Here is a 19,705-nt window from a genome sequence, read left to right on the forward strand (position 1 = left end):
AGGCATCGCGCGCAAGGGGAGCGGCGCCGGCGGAGGCGCTGAGGGAGAGGGCTGAAGGAGGGGATTTACCTGCGGGGAGGCGGACACAGGTAGGGCGCGGCGCGGGGCCTGCTGGGATTTGTAGTTCAGCGCGGTGAGCCGCTCGCTGGACAACGGGGCAGCTGGCCGGCGGAGAAACTACAACTCCCAGCGCGCCGCGAGAAGGAGCGGGCAGGGCGCCGCCTGAGGGCGGGGGGTACGAAAGGGAACCTGCCGCCAGTGCTCCCGGGGGTCGCCCCCTGAGGTGAGGGGACAGCGGGGGGGCGAGGGGACGGGGGGCTTGGGGGCGAGCCCCGGGGCTCTGCTCACGCTGTTGGGGGCCGGGGACGGGCAGGTGGGGGGCGAGGAGGCGGGGGGAGGCCGCAGGCCCGCTGCCGGTACCGGGCGCCCCCCTCAGGGCCGCTGTGCGCCTCCTGCCCCCGGCGTCGCCTCCTCCCCGCCGTGCCGGGGAAGTTAATTGGGGTGTGTTGTAATTAACTAGCGCGGCGGGTCGCGCTGCTGGCGGTCTGAGGCTGTCTGGGGTTCTGGGTGGGTTTTCGGTGTTTTGTTTTCATGGATAAACCTCGAGCACGTCTGGGCATCTCTAAGATATATATTTATTGGGCTGGTTTGCAGAGGGGAGCCAGCAAATTGGGCTGTGTGCACGTTGAGGTGGTGGCGTGCCCAAGGAGGCCAGCGGCACCCTGGTTGTGTCAGGAACAGCGCAGCCAGCAGGGCCAGAGAGGTGATCGTCCCCCTGGGCTCTGCTCTGGTGGGGCCGCACCTTGAGTGCTGGGTTCAGCTTTGGGACCCTCACTTTGGCATTGAGGCCCTGGAGTGTGCCCAGAGAAGGGCTACGAGGCTGGGGAAGGGCCTGGGACACAAGTCCTGTGAGGAGCGGCTGAGGGAACTGGGGGTGTTTGGTCTGGGGAAGAGGAGGCTCAGGGGAGACCTCATTGCTCTCTACAACTGCCTGAAAGGGAGGTGTGGGGAGCTGGGGGTCGGCCTCTTCTCACAGGTAACCCATGATAGGACTAGAGGGAATGGCCTCGAGTTGTGCCAGGGGAGATTCATGTAGGAAATGAGGAGACATTTCTTCTCAGAAAGAGCAGTCAGGCATTGGGACGGGGTGCCCAGGGAGGTGGTGGAGTCACCGTCCCTGGGGGTGTTCAAGGCAAGGTTGGACGTGGTGCTTAGGGACGTGGTTTAGTGGGTGACATTGGTTAGTAGGATGATGGTTGGACCAGATGATCTTGAAGGTCTTTTCCACCCTTAATGATTCCATGATTCACGTTTCCAGAAGATCGTCCCCTGCAGTGTATGGCTACGCTATGGGCAACCAAATTACACCAGTGTTCATCTCTGCTCACAGTTCCAAAGACTGTTGTAACAGCAGGAGGTGTTACTGTGTGTTGACAGAGCAGCACATGTTGGTATTAACTACTGTCTCCTCTAGGCGCGTTCCAGGCACGTAACTGCTTTTGAAGCAAAGCCTAGCTCAGAGCAGATAACTTCATTGTCTTGTGCAGGTGTGTCGTCTTAATTGTTGGTTGCTGGCGCATTATACAAACATTTGGATGTGAGGGCAGGGATAGTAGGTCTTTTCACAGGTGCATGGTAAGGAAGCTGGAAAAACAAGTCCTGCTTCAGCTTTAATTTAGGAAGGATTGTTGTAAGCACAACCCACATCTGTTCTTCTACTGTGCAGGTTTATTGTGAAACACTTGCAGTGTCAATGAGAAATTAGCAGTCAGCCACATATTATCAGCCTTCAGCATTACCTGAGGAAGATGCAGTGTTCTAGAGCATGCCTCTGAAGGAGCTGGTAAGTGAGAGCTTAGGTTGGTTTGTGAGTCTGCATTTTGACTTTTCTAATACTCTGCTGTTTTATCACGGCTAATTCAAGGTCACATCAGAATTAAGAAGCACCGTGGCAGCACAATGAGGGTGATACTGTTTTAAACTCTGATTTGCTAAATGAATTGTAAAGCCACCTGAAATTTAGGCAATGTTTCTTTCTACTGCTGTTTTTTTCCCTGTACTTGAAAAAATTGCCTTGCTCATACAAAGCTCCTGCAGCACTTGAAGCAAGAGAGATACTGACAGTACAACAGAGATAATGGATGCACAGCTGTATGTATACAAGGTATAGACTTAAAGTTTAATTAAAGGACATTTGATTCCAGGAGTGGGAGGAAAAAGACTTTGAGTGCTTAGTATTCATCATGAATCGCTTCCATTTTTTAAAAGGCAACAAGAGGAAGAGTTTACTTAGTGAATCTTGACATACTTAGCTTATGTGTATTGTGGCACTTGAGATGCAAGTTGACAGTGATTTGAGATTTCTTTCTAATGTGGAACTCTGGTGTGAAATACTAGTTTTAATTAAAATGTCTCTGTTCTCATAACTGTTGGCATCTCAAGCATAAATAGGTTCTAATTTGGGCTCCAGTTTGTGCATGACATTATCTTTTTTTTTCCTTACTCCAAAGAGAAAACACTACCAAACATGAAACATTCTTAGAGCTTGAAAATTGTTTTCCTGCAAGTGTCAGATCCCGATCAAACTCTCGTGCTTAATTTAAATACTCAAACCTCATCTATCTCGTTTGAGGTGTAGTTAGTCTTCAGTGTGTACTGAACATCTTAGAGGCTCTAGGGTTTTTCACTTGCTAAAGTTAAAATTACGGTGAAAAACATCGTTCAGGTTGGCAATAGAGTGGTTCTGATTGACTTGTGGCTGGAAAGCAGTAAAATGGGCTATTATTTCTGTGGTTTTGCAAGGCGAGACCAATTAACAGTACAAATCCCTACCTGAAGTTGTCTTGTTTCAAAGTTCTGTGCTTGATTTATTCTTTGACGTGCAAGTCAGAAGCACTTTGCAGCCTTGCCAAGGTGCGGCACAACCATACTTTAGGAACACTGTATGTGTTTTTCATATTATTGCAAATAAAGAATATGGATGCTTAGTGCTGTCTGACACCTTTCACGGGCATTACCCTAAATGAAAAAGTAGCTGTCTAGTGCTGCCTTCATGGCCTGAATTCTCCCTCATTCAGACAGATGTTATTTATATATTATCTTAAGGGCTCGTAATTTTTCCTGGCAGAAAGCGAATCCAGCAGGATGTGAAGAAGTGGTTCTGGGACCTGGAGTAAAATGTAAATTGAGTAAACCCAACATAAGTTTAATATGTTTGGGAGTTCTAAAGCAGTTTGTTCACGCCTGTCTTCCTTTTCCTGCATTCAAAGCTGGTTCAACAAACAATGTATATATAAAGCTTAAATATTCTGTCTCTCACAGGGGAAAAAAATTTGATTTGAGAGCAAATAGATCTCATGTCCTATTTCTACTGGAACAGCTGCAGGACATGTGTTCTAGTTTGTTACAATCAGTAGTGGCTGTGAACAAATATCTGCCTATAAATGCAGCAGGATTGTTGATTAGTATCTTAATTTATTTTCGGAGTGGAAGTGTAACCAATATTGAACTCCTGCTGTGCAGCTATTTTAATTTACAAACAGGAGGATAGGGCGCTTCGCAGTGGCTAGTTTCCCAAATGTTTTCTTGTTTTGCATGACTTGCTCCTGAAAATAAGTGGTTTTACTAGGTAACAAGAATATACTTGTTTAAACAAATGTCTTTTTCATATTTGATTCTCTAGTATTTACAGATATTATAATAGTAATTGGGTATTGACAAAAATCTGTGCGTAGCTTCCAAAACAACAATTTATCAGTAAATGTCTTTACCAACTGTAGCTATTTACCCCAGAGGAAGTCTTTCTCAACCAAGAAGCGGTATCTCACTTTGAAGGTGAGTTGTAGTGAACTGATAGGTAATCAGGCAAGCTTTAAAATCCATCCATCCGTATGCAAATCCTCAAGATTGTTTTAATGTTAATCTGCTGGAATGCCTTGAAAAAACCCTGAAGTTGTGTTACTTAACTTTTACTGCAGCAGAAGGGCATAAAAAAAAATCACCACATTTTTTAAAAGGTTAAATGCACGAGTTAAGGTTGCACCCATGTAATCTAAAACAGATTTATTCAGAGCATTTATATAAGTACTCTTATACTGCCGTGCACAAGGAAAGCTCTCTGTCAAACTCGATGAGTGCAGCGCGCCTGCATCAGCAGTCATTTACTGAGTCATAAGTAGCTTCTGTTCTGCCGAAATGTGCTCAAGAAGAAAGTGTTGCCTTCAAAGCTCTCAGCTAGGCGTTCGCGGCTTCTGGAGGTGTGCGCTGCGCTCCAGAGAGGTTGTCTCCTTTCATCTGCTGAGATGAGTTCACCTTTTTGTTAAAACAGATGTTTGCATTTGAGGTATCTTGTCACCTCGGGTATTCCTTTTAAAAATTGCTTTTAAAAATATATATTTTCAGGCAGCGTTTTGTGAACCTAACTGTAGAATAGGTATGTGTATCACCATCCTTGCTATGTTTAAATCGAAAGGTATCGTGTCAGCGCAAGCCTTTCCTGCTCTCTTCAAATCCTCATTAGCTGTAGAAGTTACTTGTAGCAGTAAAACTGGAGTGTGGCTTTCGGGATTTTCAGTCCTTGATCATGAAGCTTTTAGCTGATTGCAGGGGATAATAAGGAGTTTTCCCACTGAGCTGGGCTAATCTTATTTTGAAGTTTAGGCACTGTGTGTTATACTTTAAGTGATTTTAAAAAAGCTGAATGGAAATTAATCATAGAAACTGTTCAATGACTTCTTCAGCTAAACAGCTTGCCAAGGGTTACGATGCATATTTGAGAGTAATTTGAAATTCATCCACTGGATTTTTATCTGACAAAAATAGTGACAAATGTCAGTCTGTGAAATGACTCACTAAAGAGCTTTTCCCCACAGCTGAAGGCTGGCTTTCCTCTTATTAAGCTCCAGTTAGAGGAAGTTGCCTGTCCCGTGTTTTCTTTACAACAGGAAAGCCTTTTTCGGGAGCTGCCAGGTATGCTAGCTGCGAGCGCTGGGTGTGGCATCCAGCAGTGCATTCACCAGAGGCTGGGCAGGTACTGCGGTACTCCAGGAAGTGTCTGAACAATGCAGACCACGCGTGACGTAGCACTTCTTAGTTTAGGAGAACAATTTAACAAGTGTGGGCCTTCTCCAGGTTGTGTGGAGTTGTGTGTGAGAAGTGGAGGTGGGGAGCAAGGCTTCTAGCAGACAGTGTTCTCTTCCGCATTAAGGAGGTCTGCGTTCAGGCAGTTGAGAAATACTGCTTATTAGCAGACAGACTTCATTAATGCTTCATGGCTGTGCTGTCATGGGAAAAATTAATTGCGGTATTGCCTTTTCAAAGTGGCATGTGCTCTCTGTCCTGATACAAATCCATCACAGTTCAATGCTGCAGCCAGAGGAGTCTGTATCTGCGGGGAGGCTTATCAGTGGTGGTGCCAGGCAGTAACTGTTCTATTGCAATCACATTGATTTTCAGATCCTGGGTGTGGAACAGTCTCTGCGTGGCCCAGTTTGGAGCAGACTGATAAGGCTCCTTGTTTCTTAGCAACCGCAGTCTGCCATAGCCAGAAATCTGCCCTTCTGCAGCTGGAGGGAAAACTCTGAATGTCTCAAATCTGTGTCTTGAACCAAGGTAAGTCATCCCCCCCAGCATATTTAATTTAAAGGCCTTTGCAATCAAATAAAAGGAATGTGTTGGCAAAAGTTCCTTCGCAAAGGGAAAGCGTAACTTCTGTCATTAATAATTCATTCCAATTTCTTTCCTTGTTCTTGTGCAGACCTCTGTCTTTCCGGGGCATGGAGGTGCCATATGTCCTTCTCTTAACTAGACTTGTAGCAGAAGTTGCCAGCAAATCTACTGAAAGTTCGGTAGGTACTTGATGTTTTTGTCGTGCTGGGAGCTATACGAACAGAGGGATCAGATTGCTTTCTCCTCACGTTGCAGCTTATGGAGACTTTCTGATTAAACAGAAATGAACTATACTAGCAGTCATTAACCGAAGCGTTTACACTGGGTGAATTTGCTATGAGGGCTGATTGCCTGCTAAAGCACTGAATTCATCCTAGTCATATGCTTGTAGGCTAACAGGGATGCAACTGGCAACACTTCACACCATGAAGAAAAAACAGCCTCGTGATCGAGTAAACACTTGTCAAGCTGCTTGGTAATTTTACTACAAACACTTAAAAGCACAGATACCAAAAAGTTAACTTTTCAATTGACTGAGGAGCTCTGAAGCTGATTTTGCTTCAAGTCACAGAAAAAGGTCAAATATAAAAATTCTGCTTTCAGGAGAATCTGACCAGCAAATTCTTAAGGTTTTAAGACTGTTATCTATAGGTCTTCCAGTTCTTTGCACTAGTCTACCTCCCCATGATGTGCTAACAGTGTGAAATCAGCCTTCTAATTTCAGTTTTGACTGTTCCAACTGTTTCTCCTGGTAGCTTTGATCTTCGTCACCGCTGGATTTGATGGATTTGGCTGATTAGCAGAATAATTCTGGCTGTTACATGTTGGGTACATCTAGGCTATGTATATGGCAGAATATAGATAAGTTCTTGCTACTTTTGTCTGAGAATACTTACTCCCTTTTTAAAACAGATTTGACTTAATATATTCTTTAGTGGAATGTACCTACAAAACTTAAAAAGACATAGTTTTGTAGTTTGTTTTGTACAAATTCAGAGGGAGGATATACCCAAGTCTATACAGGATGGTAGTGCTATCTGTCAGAAGAGCTACTCTGTTCGTAACAACCATTTATCTCAAAGCTTATGTCACAGCTTGTTGTAATTTGTAAATCATTTTGAAATTGGCTTTTATGTAAAGAAACAACAGAAGTAAGCTCTACGTGCCTTCAGGTTATGTGAAGTTACTCTTTTATGTTAAATGTTGAAGGAAGAAGCTTTTGCATCTCTGCTGGATTGCTTTGCCTTATGTAGATGTTATCATCAGTTGCAATATGGGTGTTCAATAAAAAGCGTTGTTTTTTTTTTTGCCAGTCATTTTGCTAATAGTGTGTCCCTCTTTTGAGTTCACTTCTAAGTACTTAACACGTGAAATTTCAACTACTGCTTTCTGAATAGTATTGGCATCCTAAGATTAATACAGTGTATTACCTATGTAAATCTACTGTAGTTTAAAATCCTTGTAATGCTCTAAAGAAGTTTTGTGAAAAGAGGCTTCAGTATAAAAGGAAAACTCTTCAAGATTAAGTGAGAGGAGACACAGTGTAGTTGCTAAGGGACATTGTGCAAGTCTGGTCAACAAAGGGGAATGGGAGGACTTGAAAACTGTCAATCGAAATAATACCTGTCATCTCAATTTTTAGCATCATCGTCCCCTTTGTCTTCAGCACAAGGGCATCTTATTGGGTTATTGTGACCTGGGAAATATCTAAAAGTATCTTCAACTCTTATACGTTACCAGAAGGTACAATGGTCTCATGTGATTAGCTATGATGGAAATACTTCACTATGAGTATTCCTCTTGTTCTGCTGATTCCTACCAACCCTGTGTCCTAGTGACTGTTTCAGGGCTTGTTTCATCAGTGTAGCAACCACAGTGTCTGCAGAGAAATGATTTCTGAGCACATCTGCTAGGGCATCTGGTGCTGTGAGAAGGATAACTCCATGTCTGAACTGTGCTTCACTGAAGAATTTAGCAAATATATTTCTAAAGCAGTTTTTTGAGGCTTTGTCCAAAGACAACAGTAGTCCACACACTTGTTTTTGAAGCGTTAGTTTGGGCAGCAGCTGCTGTGTCAAAATCAGCTTAATGGTGCATCTAGCTTGTTTTCTCATAATGCTGCTTAATGCAAAAGGAAAAATGCTTAGTTCCCTATGTTCTCTGTAGATGTTCACTGAATAATTTTTGAGAAGTTGAGAACTGTGCGAAATGCATTGTGATCTTTTTTCCTTAGGTTCCAGAAGCAGAATGTTGTGTGGATACGTTGGATTCAAACAGTTCCTGTCCAGTAACCAATCAGTGCAGTCCAGGTATAGTGTGTCATTGCTTAATTAAATTTCAGATTGTTTTTCACAGTTAAGACCAAAATAAAGCACCTGACTTTGTTGGGAGAAGAAAGAGAATAGCTAGTTGAAGTTTCTGTTCTACTATATGTACAAGGTAATGCTGCTTATGACACTCAAATGTTGTTCTCCTATGGTAAGGAGAATAGGTGGCTATTAATAAAGTTATATGCTTCATCTCTTTTTATTTAGCATGCAGTTGGATTATGTTAGAGCTATTGTAAGTACTTAAAAGTCCATAAAATGGGCATAAAGAGCAAAAATGCTGTAATGTATGTAAGAGAGCGGTAAGAATAGTTTCAATGTTGTCTTGTTAGCAGAGAATGCCTCATTCTTCCTTGTGTAATTGAAGTAGAGGCTTTTTTTTCCTAAATGGAATTTAAAACTTTTTGTCATTCTTCAGCAATAGCAGAAGGATGATCTTTTTTTAATACTACTTTGTTTAAAATTGGAGTGTAAAAGCAGGAAAATGGCTTCAGAGCCCACAGTAACAAGAGTTAGTGGTTTAAAAACTGGGGCACGTTTCTGGGTTCAGTCGTTTCCTTGTGAAGGTTGTTAAAGCATTTTAAGCCTGTCTAATTTTGCTGCCTTGTTAGCTTTAACTGTTGCTTCATTACTGCATTCATTTCTGTTCCTAAATGATTTTAGACATGGTAAAAACAATTGCCTCCAAGTTACAGGAATGCATTCTCTTAAGTCTTACTGTAAACTGATAACCTACCAAAATCTTTGGTGTCAGACAAGGGCCTTGGTGCTTCCTTCCTATTACCGTAGAAAGTCTTTGCCCTTATACCGGGTCTGTTTGTGTTTAGATTAAATGTCAGATGTAATTTATTACTGTGGGCATCAAATGTACCGCTTTCCTCTAAGGAAAATGTAGTAGCAGAGCTGTTTTCAAATCAGCACCTTACTAATGGTTTGCTTTATGGGATAATTGATACCAGTGTGGCTCAAGGCTCTAGAGAACTGGATTTTAGCCAGCACAGTAAGTTTTTTGCTTTAAAATGTTAGACTGTAATATGATCTAGTTGGAATATCTTTCTAATCTTCATGTCTTGAGTCTAAGCCTCAAGTGAAACCACCAAAGCTTTATTTTATTAAATGAAGTTGTTATTGAAGATGTGCCCTAACTTTTTTCTTATCAAAGAGGTAGCAGTATGTGCATTTAAACAGAAATTGAGACACTGGAACATGGAAGGCACTGAAGATGAAACTTTAATCAGTTTCCAGCCTATGTGGTAGGGTGACTGATATAAAACACTCGCCATCTGTCACAGAATAGTTTAAACAGGCTTGGGTTCTTCTTAAAGTAAAACAACTAGTACAATACTAGAGATCACTGAGGCACGGAAGAGTTTGCATCACGTGTCTTTAGTCTGCCACTTTTGAGTTGATTGACTGTGGGGACAGCAGCATCTTCTTTCATCCAGGTGTATGTTCCTTAGCATCTTTGTCCCTGCCTACTTCAGTTTTCACTCCTGTATATGACTGTTGAAACAGAACTTAATGCTACTGTGTATAACCTCTGAAAATAAACATCAAAGTGATGCTTTTTTAATGTTGTTGAAGGTAGTTGCAGATTGTTAGACACATCGCATCTTTCTCAAAACTAACGTGCATGAAGCAGTGAATGGAGCTATGTTAAAACTGCCTTCTGGGAAGTTTTTTTGCTTGTAACTTTCTCCATTTTGCCCCTTAAGTGGTTATATCTTTTCTGGAATAAACACTTTAAAATGAAACCTCTGAACTTGTGTAGCTGGAGATGTTTGTAACTGGTAGACCAAACTGATGGAATTTCTGTCACTTGCACCTCTCTCTAAAGATCAGGAAATATCTCTGCTGCTTTTGTTGTTTTCAAGCATCTGTACGTTTTATTCTTATGCAGGTTGTTACAGACGGTGGAACGAGGATGGGAGTAGCAGCTGCATTAAGTGCAAAAATGAATCTCTTCCTGTTGCATCTGCTCACAATCTGACTGATTGCAGAAATGGTGAGTCACTTACCTCGTTATTTTAATGGGTGTCTTTTGGTACTGAGGTCTCTTCTTGCATGTGTGGTCCAGCAAAGACTGTTCAAGAAGACATCAAGTGTTGCAAAGTCTTCCCCCCCACCTCCCCTCTTGGAAAAGGAAGAATTTTCACAAAGTACTAATGTACATTGGAGGCTTTGAACATGCAGTAAAGCCTATAGAAGCTTTGGAATTTAACTGTCAGAAACCGTTCACTCTGGTGGAACCATTCCAGAATCTAGAAGGGAAGAGAATTCAAAAATGTTGTATATTAGGCTACCTCATCTGTGAAATTGAATGCAACATCTTAAGAAAAAGAAAAGATAATTAGGCCCAATGTAAGTTCTTAAAATAAAGTCCAGAACATCAAAATGATTAAAGTTACAAGCTAGGACCTGTATCAAATAAATACAGTGAACACTGAATTCTGTGCATGCTTTCATCTCTGCTGTCAGAAAAAGGCATTTGCTGTAGGCGTTTGCTAGGGACTTTTCCAGAGAACAAAATAGCTCAGGCAGTACTTTAGCTCCTTGAAAAATCTATATTGAGAAGGCCAGATTCGTTCTGTACGTGTGGTTTTTGAGAGGTGAGATCCATTCAGTTCCTTCTAAATTTTTTTAGTGCAAGAGATAAACTCGATCTAAGCCTCTGAGAAATGCACCAGTGAATTATTCTCTTTGGACAAATGGTGAATATGATGATGCCCATTTACTTTCTTGGAATTCTTAAAGGTGATGTTAAGAATGTTTGTGTTTTTAATGGGAGAAATCAGGATTCTTGTACAATTTCAAATAATTACTAAGAAATATAGCAGCCTTTCACTAAGTTTTTCAACAAATACGTAGCTTTTATCAGATTTTACTGTAAGAATTTTTTATTACAGCTGGTATCAGAGGGATGAATTTCCAAATGAATATAAGCACCGTAACTCCTTTCATACAGACCATAGGTGAGTGGCTAGAAATAATGATCAGATGCAGGCTTCGTAATTATTCACTTCATACCAGCAGTTTCATGACATGGCTTTTGGAACAAGTTGTAAAATATTTATTTCTGTAGGACAGGTTTTATTCCAAAGGTGGCAGCCAATCTTGCTTGTTCTGCCTTGCTTTCAACAGGAATCTTTTATTAAGTTTTAAAGCTCGATTTTGAAGTAACTGTATTTTACTGAATGTTTCTTTCATCCTGTCCTAGTGATTTTCAAGAGGCTTTCTGGTACAGATTGAGATGGTTATTTATGAAACCCTGTGACTTGAATTTTGAAGCTTATGCAGCAAGAGTTTTGTTTCTTTTAGGGATTAGACAACATGTAACACCTGCTAAGTGTCTTAAAAAAAAAAAAAAGACTAGCCTTTCTCTAGATTGATTTTTGTGTTTTTAAACTATTGCTGACCAGTCACTTCTATTTAATCTCCTAAAAATATTTCAACACTGGTAAGAATAATGCAAGTTAGGAATACTTTAGATATCCTATTGAAGTATGCAATGCTGCTATGTGATGCCAAATGATTTGCTATTACAGGGTGGGTGCTTACCACCAGCACTCTTAGAAAGGAAAGCTTAACAGCCATGTCAAACTCAGGTGCTGCTGATCCCTTTCAAATATTTGTCTTGTCATGTGCGTATACGTGACTTGAAGCATCTATTGCTGCTCAGACTGGACTTCTCAAGCAGAACTTGTCCAAGATCTGTTTACTCAGTTTGCCTGCAACAAGATCATTAGCAACTTTTTTCCTAAAATACCTGCTCTTTTGGATAATAACCTCAAATAAACCAGCAGAAAAATACACGGCATTTTTTGAGGTAGGGAAGGGGGAATAGAGATAGAGGGGAGCACCTCTTGCTACCGTCTGCCTCCTTGGGATGGTTTCTATATCAGTCATTTGTGGAATACACAATGCCGTGTGTACTGTACTGGTTGTGTAATGTCTATTGACAAGTTCTGTCTTTATTCCTTAAGTGAAGTCCCCTAAAATAATAATAGTAATGTTGACTGCCTGCCAGCAGTGCTTGTGGAAGTTACATAAAAGAAAGGGAATAATGGATTAAAAATATGTGGCTATCTTAAGGAAAGTAAAGACTAGGACACTTGTGGGGTTGGAATGAGGTTGGGGAAATTGTTCATATAATGAAATTAGCATTGGATATTTCAGTGAGATCTGTTTTTATTTAAAGAAAAAAACACACCACCTCTTCTGTAAATGTGAAGAAGTTGATCTGTATCTTCTGCTTAACTCTATTGTTAGAACAGATTTCTAGTGAGTAACTAGAACTTTCCTCTAACTTTTTTTCAGGGGGCCCAGAAGTGGCAGCCTCTCTCATCTTAGGGACATTTTTCATCAGTTTATTCCTGATTCTGTCTGTTGCTTCTTTCTTCTACCTCAAACGTGCCAATAAACTTCCTAATGTTTTCTACAGAAGAAACAAAGGTAAAATACCTCTAAGTAGTTGTGTATTTCATCTCAACAGTTCTGACCTTTGCTTAGTTTCTTAAAGCACTGACATGAAGTTTAAGGACCTTTTAATGTATGTAGCTACTATCATCTCTTGTTCATCTAAGACAATGTTAATTAATGAAACATTTTCCTTGCTATGTGCTTACAGGAATGCTATGTTTTCGTTGCAGTGCGGAGGATGTCTGTTCTCAGTCTAAGCGTGCTTAGGTGCATATTAGACACTATCTCTCACTAACCTAGCTGTCTTTTTGTAGCTTTCAAAGATTTGCTGGAGTACTATACTTGACATTAGTTGTCACTGAATGCTATCTGATTTTAAAAAAAGATATCTAGGCTTCTTGCTTACAGGGCATTTTCAGACAACTTGTGCATTTCAAGACACAAAGTGTCAGACACGTATAAGGCCTCACAAAAAGCTGTTTCTTGATTTAGAGCAAAGGAAACCGTAGCACTGAAGGGTATCATATTTACCAGAGATGTGTCAGCAGCAGGAGAAAGGGATCGGAGTTTGAGGTTCCTTATTATTGCACTACTCAGTCATCTGTGTTTGCCCTCTCAATGCAGGATCTTCTGGGACTTGGAAGAGGCAACTGCCTGACGTGGTGTTTTTTGTCTTTATTCTTCATTTCTTTTGTTCCTGTAACTGAGAAATGAAGCTATGTAACTAAAATGCAGAGAGCTGACTTCTTCATGCCAAAGTGATTTCAGAATAGATAGGAAAAGAACACCTGGGGTGTTCTTAGCCATAGGGCAGTAAGATTTTTATGCAGACAATTGGCTTTTTCAGATGCTTCAGTTTTAGTGAAGTGGTTCTGTGTGTCCACACTCATTTGGTCTTCAGTTTCTGGTAGCTGGTGAGCAAATCATGCAGAAGGTGATGTCTGCGTTTTGCCTGGTGTTTTGAATGAAACTGAGGCTCGTTTGAGTGTCCAATCTCACCCCTTCTACTCAATTTCTTTGAATCATTCCTATGACAACCTCCAGCACCGCATTTGCTGTGTTAGAGCTCCTTCTGTTGAACAGAAAGCTGTTCACTGGTTAGGCATACTAAACACAGACCTCCTGTTATTTTCATTGATGTCTTGCATGACAAGTCCAAGCTTGGCTATTCAAACGAAATCTTTTTTAAAAGAGGGGAAAAAAGCTGGGTGGAGCAATCAATTCTGTTGTTTGGCTAAGAATGTTGCATCTAGCCCTAGCAACCTAGTGGCATGCCACTGTGGTATCGCTTCATGTAGAAGTATGCAACAGTAGATACCTAACGTCTAAATTGATCAGGAGCTTTACAGGAGCTGCCAGTATCCTACTGACTGCCAAATCGAAAACTCTAGGTTGCTTTTGCATGTGTCTTCAAGTAAACTTAGCTGGGACAAGATTCTCCATCAGTTTTTAAGTGTGACACCAGAACTCTGAGGCTTCAGTGAAACTAATCTGACTTCCTCGTTTTGTATTGATAGTTCACTTTGGTCCAGCAAGCCAAAGCATTCACATCCTTCTTTGAAGGAGAAGCATTAGAAGTATTTCTCTGGCTTGTTAACACATTAGCTTTTAATTCTGTCTAGGTGATTATTACCCTTGCCCCATAAAGGCAGCAACCTCATGTAGAAAAGGGTTGCATCTTTCACTGCTCAATCACTTTTAAAATTCTTTTTTCTGGTAGCTCTCTTTTATTCCTACTTTCATTCCTACTGAAGCTTCTTCGTATTGAAGAGGTACTGCTGTGGTTACTTTCTTAAAAAGCAAAATAATTCGTTCTTGGAGACCTTTGCAGCCCTTTATTTCTAATCTTGAAAAGAGTCCTACAGACAGTGTATCATACTAATGGGATTTCTGAGTGTTCTGATCTGTTTTGGTGGTCTTTTAAAAAAAAAAAAAAGTTTTGTCACAATAGAACTATTCTGTTGCACATATGTATTTTTTAAAAAAACTAGCAAGTCTAGCCTTCTAGATTAATGATGGTTATCTCTCTCTCTTTCAGCATCTGTTCTCCAGCCTAGTGAAACAGTAAGTAAAATCTCTCCTTCCAATAAGAACAAGCAAGCATAAAACATCAAGTAAACAGTAATGTGAGGTTGGAACAATTCATTAAGGAGCTACTTAATCTGATGTATGAGAAACAAGTGAAAATGAGATGTTTGGGGTAACTGGGAAAAAGCGTGAAAGATGAATACTCACCATATGGATTCTATTGAGTTACTTTCTCCAAGGAAGACCATGTAAACAGTAAATATCATTGGAGCCCTAAAATGTTCCTGTATATTTTTTGAATAAAAGAGTGAATAATAAGGTGCTTTCTTTGACATGATCATTCTTCTGTTATGCAGGCATCCATGATACCTCCCCCTGCTTCTTCAGGTGAGGAATTGTTCTCTGGGGCATGCTGCTATAAATATTTTACCTTTTAGCTTCCCTTTTGTGCATTTCATTACTGAAAAGCAGGCAAACTGTGTCAAAATAATATGCTAAGAATGATATGCTTTCTACAGCAAGTGAAAGCGATTACTTGTAAGGCCTGGTATAGAGCTGTGTGGACTCTGTTGGGAGCACAGAAACCAAATGAAGTATGTCCAGTAGATCTTTTTGATGGGATTTATTGCTTTAATTAATGTAGGCATACAGTATTGATGGAGTACTTTACTTTAAAATAGAACTTCAACTTCTCTAGTCTAATAAAAGAAGTCTAACAAGTAGATGAAAAAATACTTTTTGAAAAGTATTGCAGTCTGGGACTTATTTTCAGGATTGGAATCTTCTTCACAATGCCAGGCTGGTACATTTTCAGGCTCACTGATTTGAAGCACCTCAATTTCTTGAAACAAGTGACACTTGAAATATACCGTTTTTTGTGTTTGTGGCACATGGGTTGTTTGTAGGTTGCTCTCTTTGAGAAGGTAAGTTTCTAATAAGCATGGAACTCTGTAAGAAATATATTTCTGCCTGAAAACTTAATCAGCAGCTTGTCTCAATTTTCTTCCCAAGTCTTCATAATTTCAACCGATAAATATTACTGGGAAGCTTGTACTCTAATGTACTGTTTCAGACCAGATCTTCGTAATCCAAAAGCAAAAAAACTTGCTTTTTGGTGGGCTTTTGTGTGTGTTACTTCTAGGTTGTCTTTTGTTTTTCTTTTTAAAGTGCAGAATGACTTTAGTCATTCAGGAATTGTTGGATGGCATGTGGTGGTATGAATTAATGATAAAGGCATGTTTTTGCAGCAGGTGCTAATGATGTTTCTGTGCCCACTGTTTTAGTTCGGAAGCCACGATATGTCAGACGAGAGCGGTCGCTAGTGACGTCTGCATCTGCTGCTATCATCTCTTCTGAAACCAGGGTCAGCAATGTGTAGCATTCATTCTTGACTGTGGACTCTATAACTGCTCGCAGTGTCGAGAAGAAACCACTGAATCTACTGAAGTGCCAGGAAAATATCGCAAGCAGCTGACCTAAATGGAAGCCAAAATACTGTGTCGAAGGGTTTGTGCCAAATGTTAACAGAGAAATGAACTAATGCAAAGATACCGAAGGCAGGATACATCCAGTTCTATGAACTGCTTTGGTGATCTTGAAATGCACTATTCCAGCTCTGTGGTTTCATTTGTCTCCCACAGATGCTATGTTTAATCTTTAAAGAATCTGTCTGTCTTTGGTACGCTTTCAGTTTTGGCAAGTTCTTCCTGTGTTGTGATGTGTTCTGTGTCCCCAGAGCTGAGTGTCTCAGTGCTGCAGGCCAACACAAAATACTGGGAGTATTCAAGGATGTGGAGTTGTTTGAAGGACCTACTTGTAACAGTTAACACTAAGTGCCACTGCTTTCATGTTTTAGGACAATATAACAATACTTAACATGTAGGATCCTTTAGAAGCAAAAAAAAAAAAAAAAAAGCCTTCTGGAGCATCTTCTTCAGCCTATGACGTAGCTGACCCTGGTTTTTAACTGGGTTTTTAACCTGGTTTTTAACTGTGACTATAGACCTGCTATCCAGATACTGTTGTCCTTGGTATTTCTGAAAGCTGTAGTTGATATGGGCCTGTCGCAGCAAATTCTCACACTTTGGAGGCTTTTCAGATGACTTCAGCTAAAATTAAGCCTAATAGGATAAAGAATCATTTGCTACGGCTTTGTAATTGATAGGCTGCTGTGCCTGTCCCGCAAAGACAGTCTCCACTAATTTATTTCCTTCAACACAGCAGTCAAAGGGAAACCAAAATTCCTGCAGGGTATCTGTGTAGCTATTAGACGCGTCACTGAGTATCAAGATGAACTGGAGAAGTCAGGTGAATTTCTCCCGATGCAATAAGGGGTTTCTTTTGTCAAGCCCTACATTAACTTGCCTGACATCTGCAGGCCAGCACCTTATGGCAGAGTCCTTGTTGAAAGTGCCAGCCTAAATAGCCCCAGGTCTCAGGTGCTTGTTCTTGCCCATCTTATGCCAGCTGAGTAGTCATTTGAGCAGGAAATTGAAGTAGCTGTAAAATAACTTTCTTGGCTAGGTTCTCTCACCAAATTGGTTCCTGGCATGGTTGAATCTGTTGGAATCTGTTGCCATGTGAACGCTTATATCAGCACAATGGGCACAGTAGTATGGGCATGAGAGTGGGTGACTGGGGAATGACTGAAAAACCTGAGGTTGCTAAATTGGTTGAAGCATCGCTGTTGCCATATGGGAAATGATTTCTAAGCAGCTTGTGCATTCCCACCTACCTGTGTTGCTGTTGCCTGTCTTGGTGTAGCAGGAGCTCTGTTATGGGTCTGTACTCCTAAAATAAATTATTTTGAAGCCTTTCATCATCAGCCACTGGCATGAACATAATGGTCAGAAACTGGAACAGTCAGTTCTCTTCAGAAAATGCGAACAGAACTGTCTTAAGCTGATGTGATACCCATATGGAGAGTGCAAACCTTGTGATCCAGTTCCTTCTATCTGAGGTTGAAAGCTTATTCAAAGACATAGGAACAGAACTGGGATGGGCAGGGATATGTTTCGTACTAGATAGACCCGTTTTTGTACAAATTTCTGTGCAGTTGTATGTACTTGCAGCTCTGCCCGTACAAGGCAACGAGAGCTCTTGTAGCATTAAACAAGCTAGGGCAAAGACTGGGGATAAAGAACAAGCCGTGAAGAGGCACCCCACCCCCAAGGAAGCAAGGGGTGAACAAACAAAATACCAACCAGCCCTGAATTGCTGTATGGAGAAACTGAAGATCACCTTTCTATCACAATGATGTTATCAAGGTTTTTGTTCTACTGGGCAAAACTAAAGACAGCAGACAATGCCATTTGAGACACTTGGCTTTCAATACGAAATGTGCTTAGAGTTCCTACGTTCCCAGTTCAGGAAGTGGCAGTTTTGTCTCTGTAATTTTGATGTCTTTTTATCTTCGTGCTGCTGAGATTTTCCACAGGTAGAAATTGTTTGGAGGTCGTAGGTTTTTTCTTGAACTTAGTTGCTGAATATTTTCTTAACCTTTAAGGAAAAGGAGTAACTATGCAAATAATACAATGCCAAGAAACTGCACCTTTTGAAAGCAGGGAGGTTCTGCTTGCAAATCTGTCAATGATCGTGCATCCTTGTATTGCTCAGTTGCTAATGTATTCTTTCTCCACATAAATTATTGAAGAATCATTCATGTCATTGTACTGTCTGAGCTCTGTCTTATCATCAAGTGCGTATTGTAACTTAGTTTAAGGTCAAGTGTCTAATGCTCTAACTTCTGTGTGGTCAAGTCTTTCCTTAACGATAGCATCTCTTCCCCTTTTTGTATTCCTTCCTCCAGCAACCTCCTTAAATGCAGCAGATACACTTTACTGTTTTTTGTTTTTGTTTCAGGAACTTTTCAGATTTTGTTCTTGCTGTCTGACACAGTGGACTTGCGATCTAAACAGTTTTTTACTCATTTGCACTGTCAATTTAAATATATGATGTGTTTTGGTTTCCATCTCCCTCCAAAATAACATATATAAAAATAACATATATAAAATTGGCTTTAATGAACCCTGATATTTAATGTATTTGTGTATTTTTAAATTGTGCCAAAATAAACATCTTTGAGCTTTTGTAATGACTGTGAAGGTCACTTGCGTTTCCTTTTCAAGCACAGAATGAAGGGAGCAAAATTTGCACCCAAAGCAGATCACTGTTTCAGCTCATATGGCATGTTACCTCCACCAGAAATGAAATTTCAAATACCAAAAAAGGGAGAGATGAGTCTGGATGATCCTGCCCAGTTCTACAGTAGGATAACCAGGCTGTTCATCTGCAGCTTGTCTCTTTGCACCTTGAAGTAATATTTTGAACAAGTATTTGTAATGGTATATGACAACATGACAAAAGCAACTCATAATTACCTGTAGTATGTCAAAGTAACTCTTCAGCAGAGAAGGCAGCTTTAGTAAATTACTGATTTTTTTTGATGTTGAATATTTAAGAACACTGACAGATAGCAGGTGCAGCAAGAAAAGTCTAAAAGAGGAGGCTACTGAACAGTGCCAAATGTACCAGAAGTTGAGATCTTCAAGATAATAATGTATGAATTGAAGGGAAGGTTAGGGGGTTGGGAATTTTTGATTTTTTCCACATCTGTTCTCTGATTGCTTTGGAAAAAAAGTGTTCTTTCTTCCTGCCCCTTCCCTATATGGGTACTTGGTACTGTTGTTGGACTTCTTTTACTTCCTTGCTTTTCATACTAATGTATCTTGTGTTCTTAACTGCAGTTGCCAAAACAATCTGCAATAACAAGAGCTGAGCCAAAGGAAACCGGGATGCTGAGCCATACAGTCTGAAACACGGGTAGTTAAATCTGGCAATACTCTTCCCTCGCAAAACTAGTTGAGTAGCCTCACGCGTGAGAAAGATGCTGCTTTTAGTGAGGCATGCTGATGGGGAAGGCTAAGCCAAGTGCTTTAATGACTACTGTGCATGCACTATGAAAAGTCTAATAAGCTTGGTTGTCAAAGCCAAGGTGACAGTGTAACACATGAGGAGAAATTGACCTGGAAAATTATCCCAGTGGGAGAAGACGACTTGAAAGTGGATTTGTCAGTTAAATGGACTCTGACCACCATGCACACCAAAATATAGCAGCCTTTGGGAAGAGGAAGTACTGAGTGTCCTTGCCTCCTTGCCATTAGTCACCTGACTGCATTCGATAGATGAAATTGGCAGCAAGTGAACTGGGGAGAACCGTAAGTGGCTGTACAGCACCAGGGAACAATTTGAGGCACATTTTGCAC

At 40.8% G+C, this 19,705-nt stretch overlaps 1 protein-coding gene across 3 annotated transcripts; it reads left to right on the forward strand.

Annotated features, from left to right (window-relative positions):
* Window positions 1-18,538, forward strand: LOC308181371 (uncharacterized protein C1orf159). 3 transcript variants are annotated; one of them, XM_080564609.1, is made up of 11 exons: window positions 1-89; window positions 1,727-1,843; window positions 5,455-5,610; window positions 5,756-5,846; window positions 7,901-7,976; window positions 9,895-9,999; window positions 10,901-10,966; window positions 12,312-12,446; window positions 14,452-14,477; window positions 14,798-14,828; window positions 15,725-18,538. In XM_080564609.1, the coding sequence occupies exons 4-11, from the start codon at window positions 5,775-5,777 to the stop codon at window positions 15,817-15,819; spliced, it is 606 nt and encodes a 201-aa protein (XP_080420735.1). In that variant the 5' UTR covers window positions 1-89; window positions 1,727-1,843; window positions 5,455-5,610; window positions 5,756-5,774; the 3' UTR covers window positions 15,820-18,538. The 3 variants fall into 3 exon arrangements, with proteins under 3 accessions (XP_080420735.1, XP_080420734.1, XP_080420736.1); XM_080564608.1 differs by lacking the exon at window positions 1-89 and adding an exon at window positions 132-283; XM_080564610.1 differs by lacking the exons at window positions 1-89; window positions 1,727-1,843 and adding an exon at window positions 138-283.
* Window positions 18,539-19,705: the final 1,167 nt, after the last annotated feature.

The sequence above is a fragment of the Anser brachyrhynchus genome, assembly GCF_964034855.1.
Source record: "Anser brachyrhynchus genome assembly, chromosome: 21".
NCBI lineage: Eukaryota > Metazoa > Chordata > Aves > Anseriformes > Anatidae > Anser > Anser brachyrhynchus.

What these genes read in the sequence shown, in the direction of transcription:
- LOC308181371 (XM_080564609.1), top strand. Translation starts at nt 5,775, where the DNA reads ATGGAGGTGCCATATGTCCTTCTCTTAACTAGACTTGTAGCAGAAGTT. An exon ending in GCAAATCTACTGAAAGTTCG is followed by an intron (nt 5,847 to 7,900) that starts GTAGGTACTTGA and finishes TTTTTTCCTTAG; the next exon opens with GTTCCAGAAGCAGAATGTTG. An exon ending in TCCTTTCATACAGACCATAG is followed by an intron (nt 10,967 to 12,311) that starts GTGAGTGGCTAG and finishes ACTTTTTTTCAG; the next exon opens with GGGGCCCAGAAGTGGCAGCC.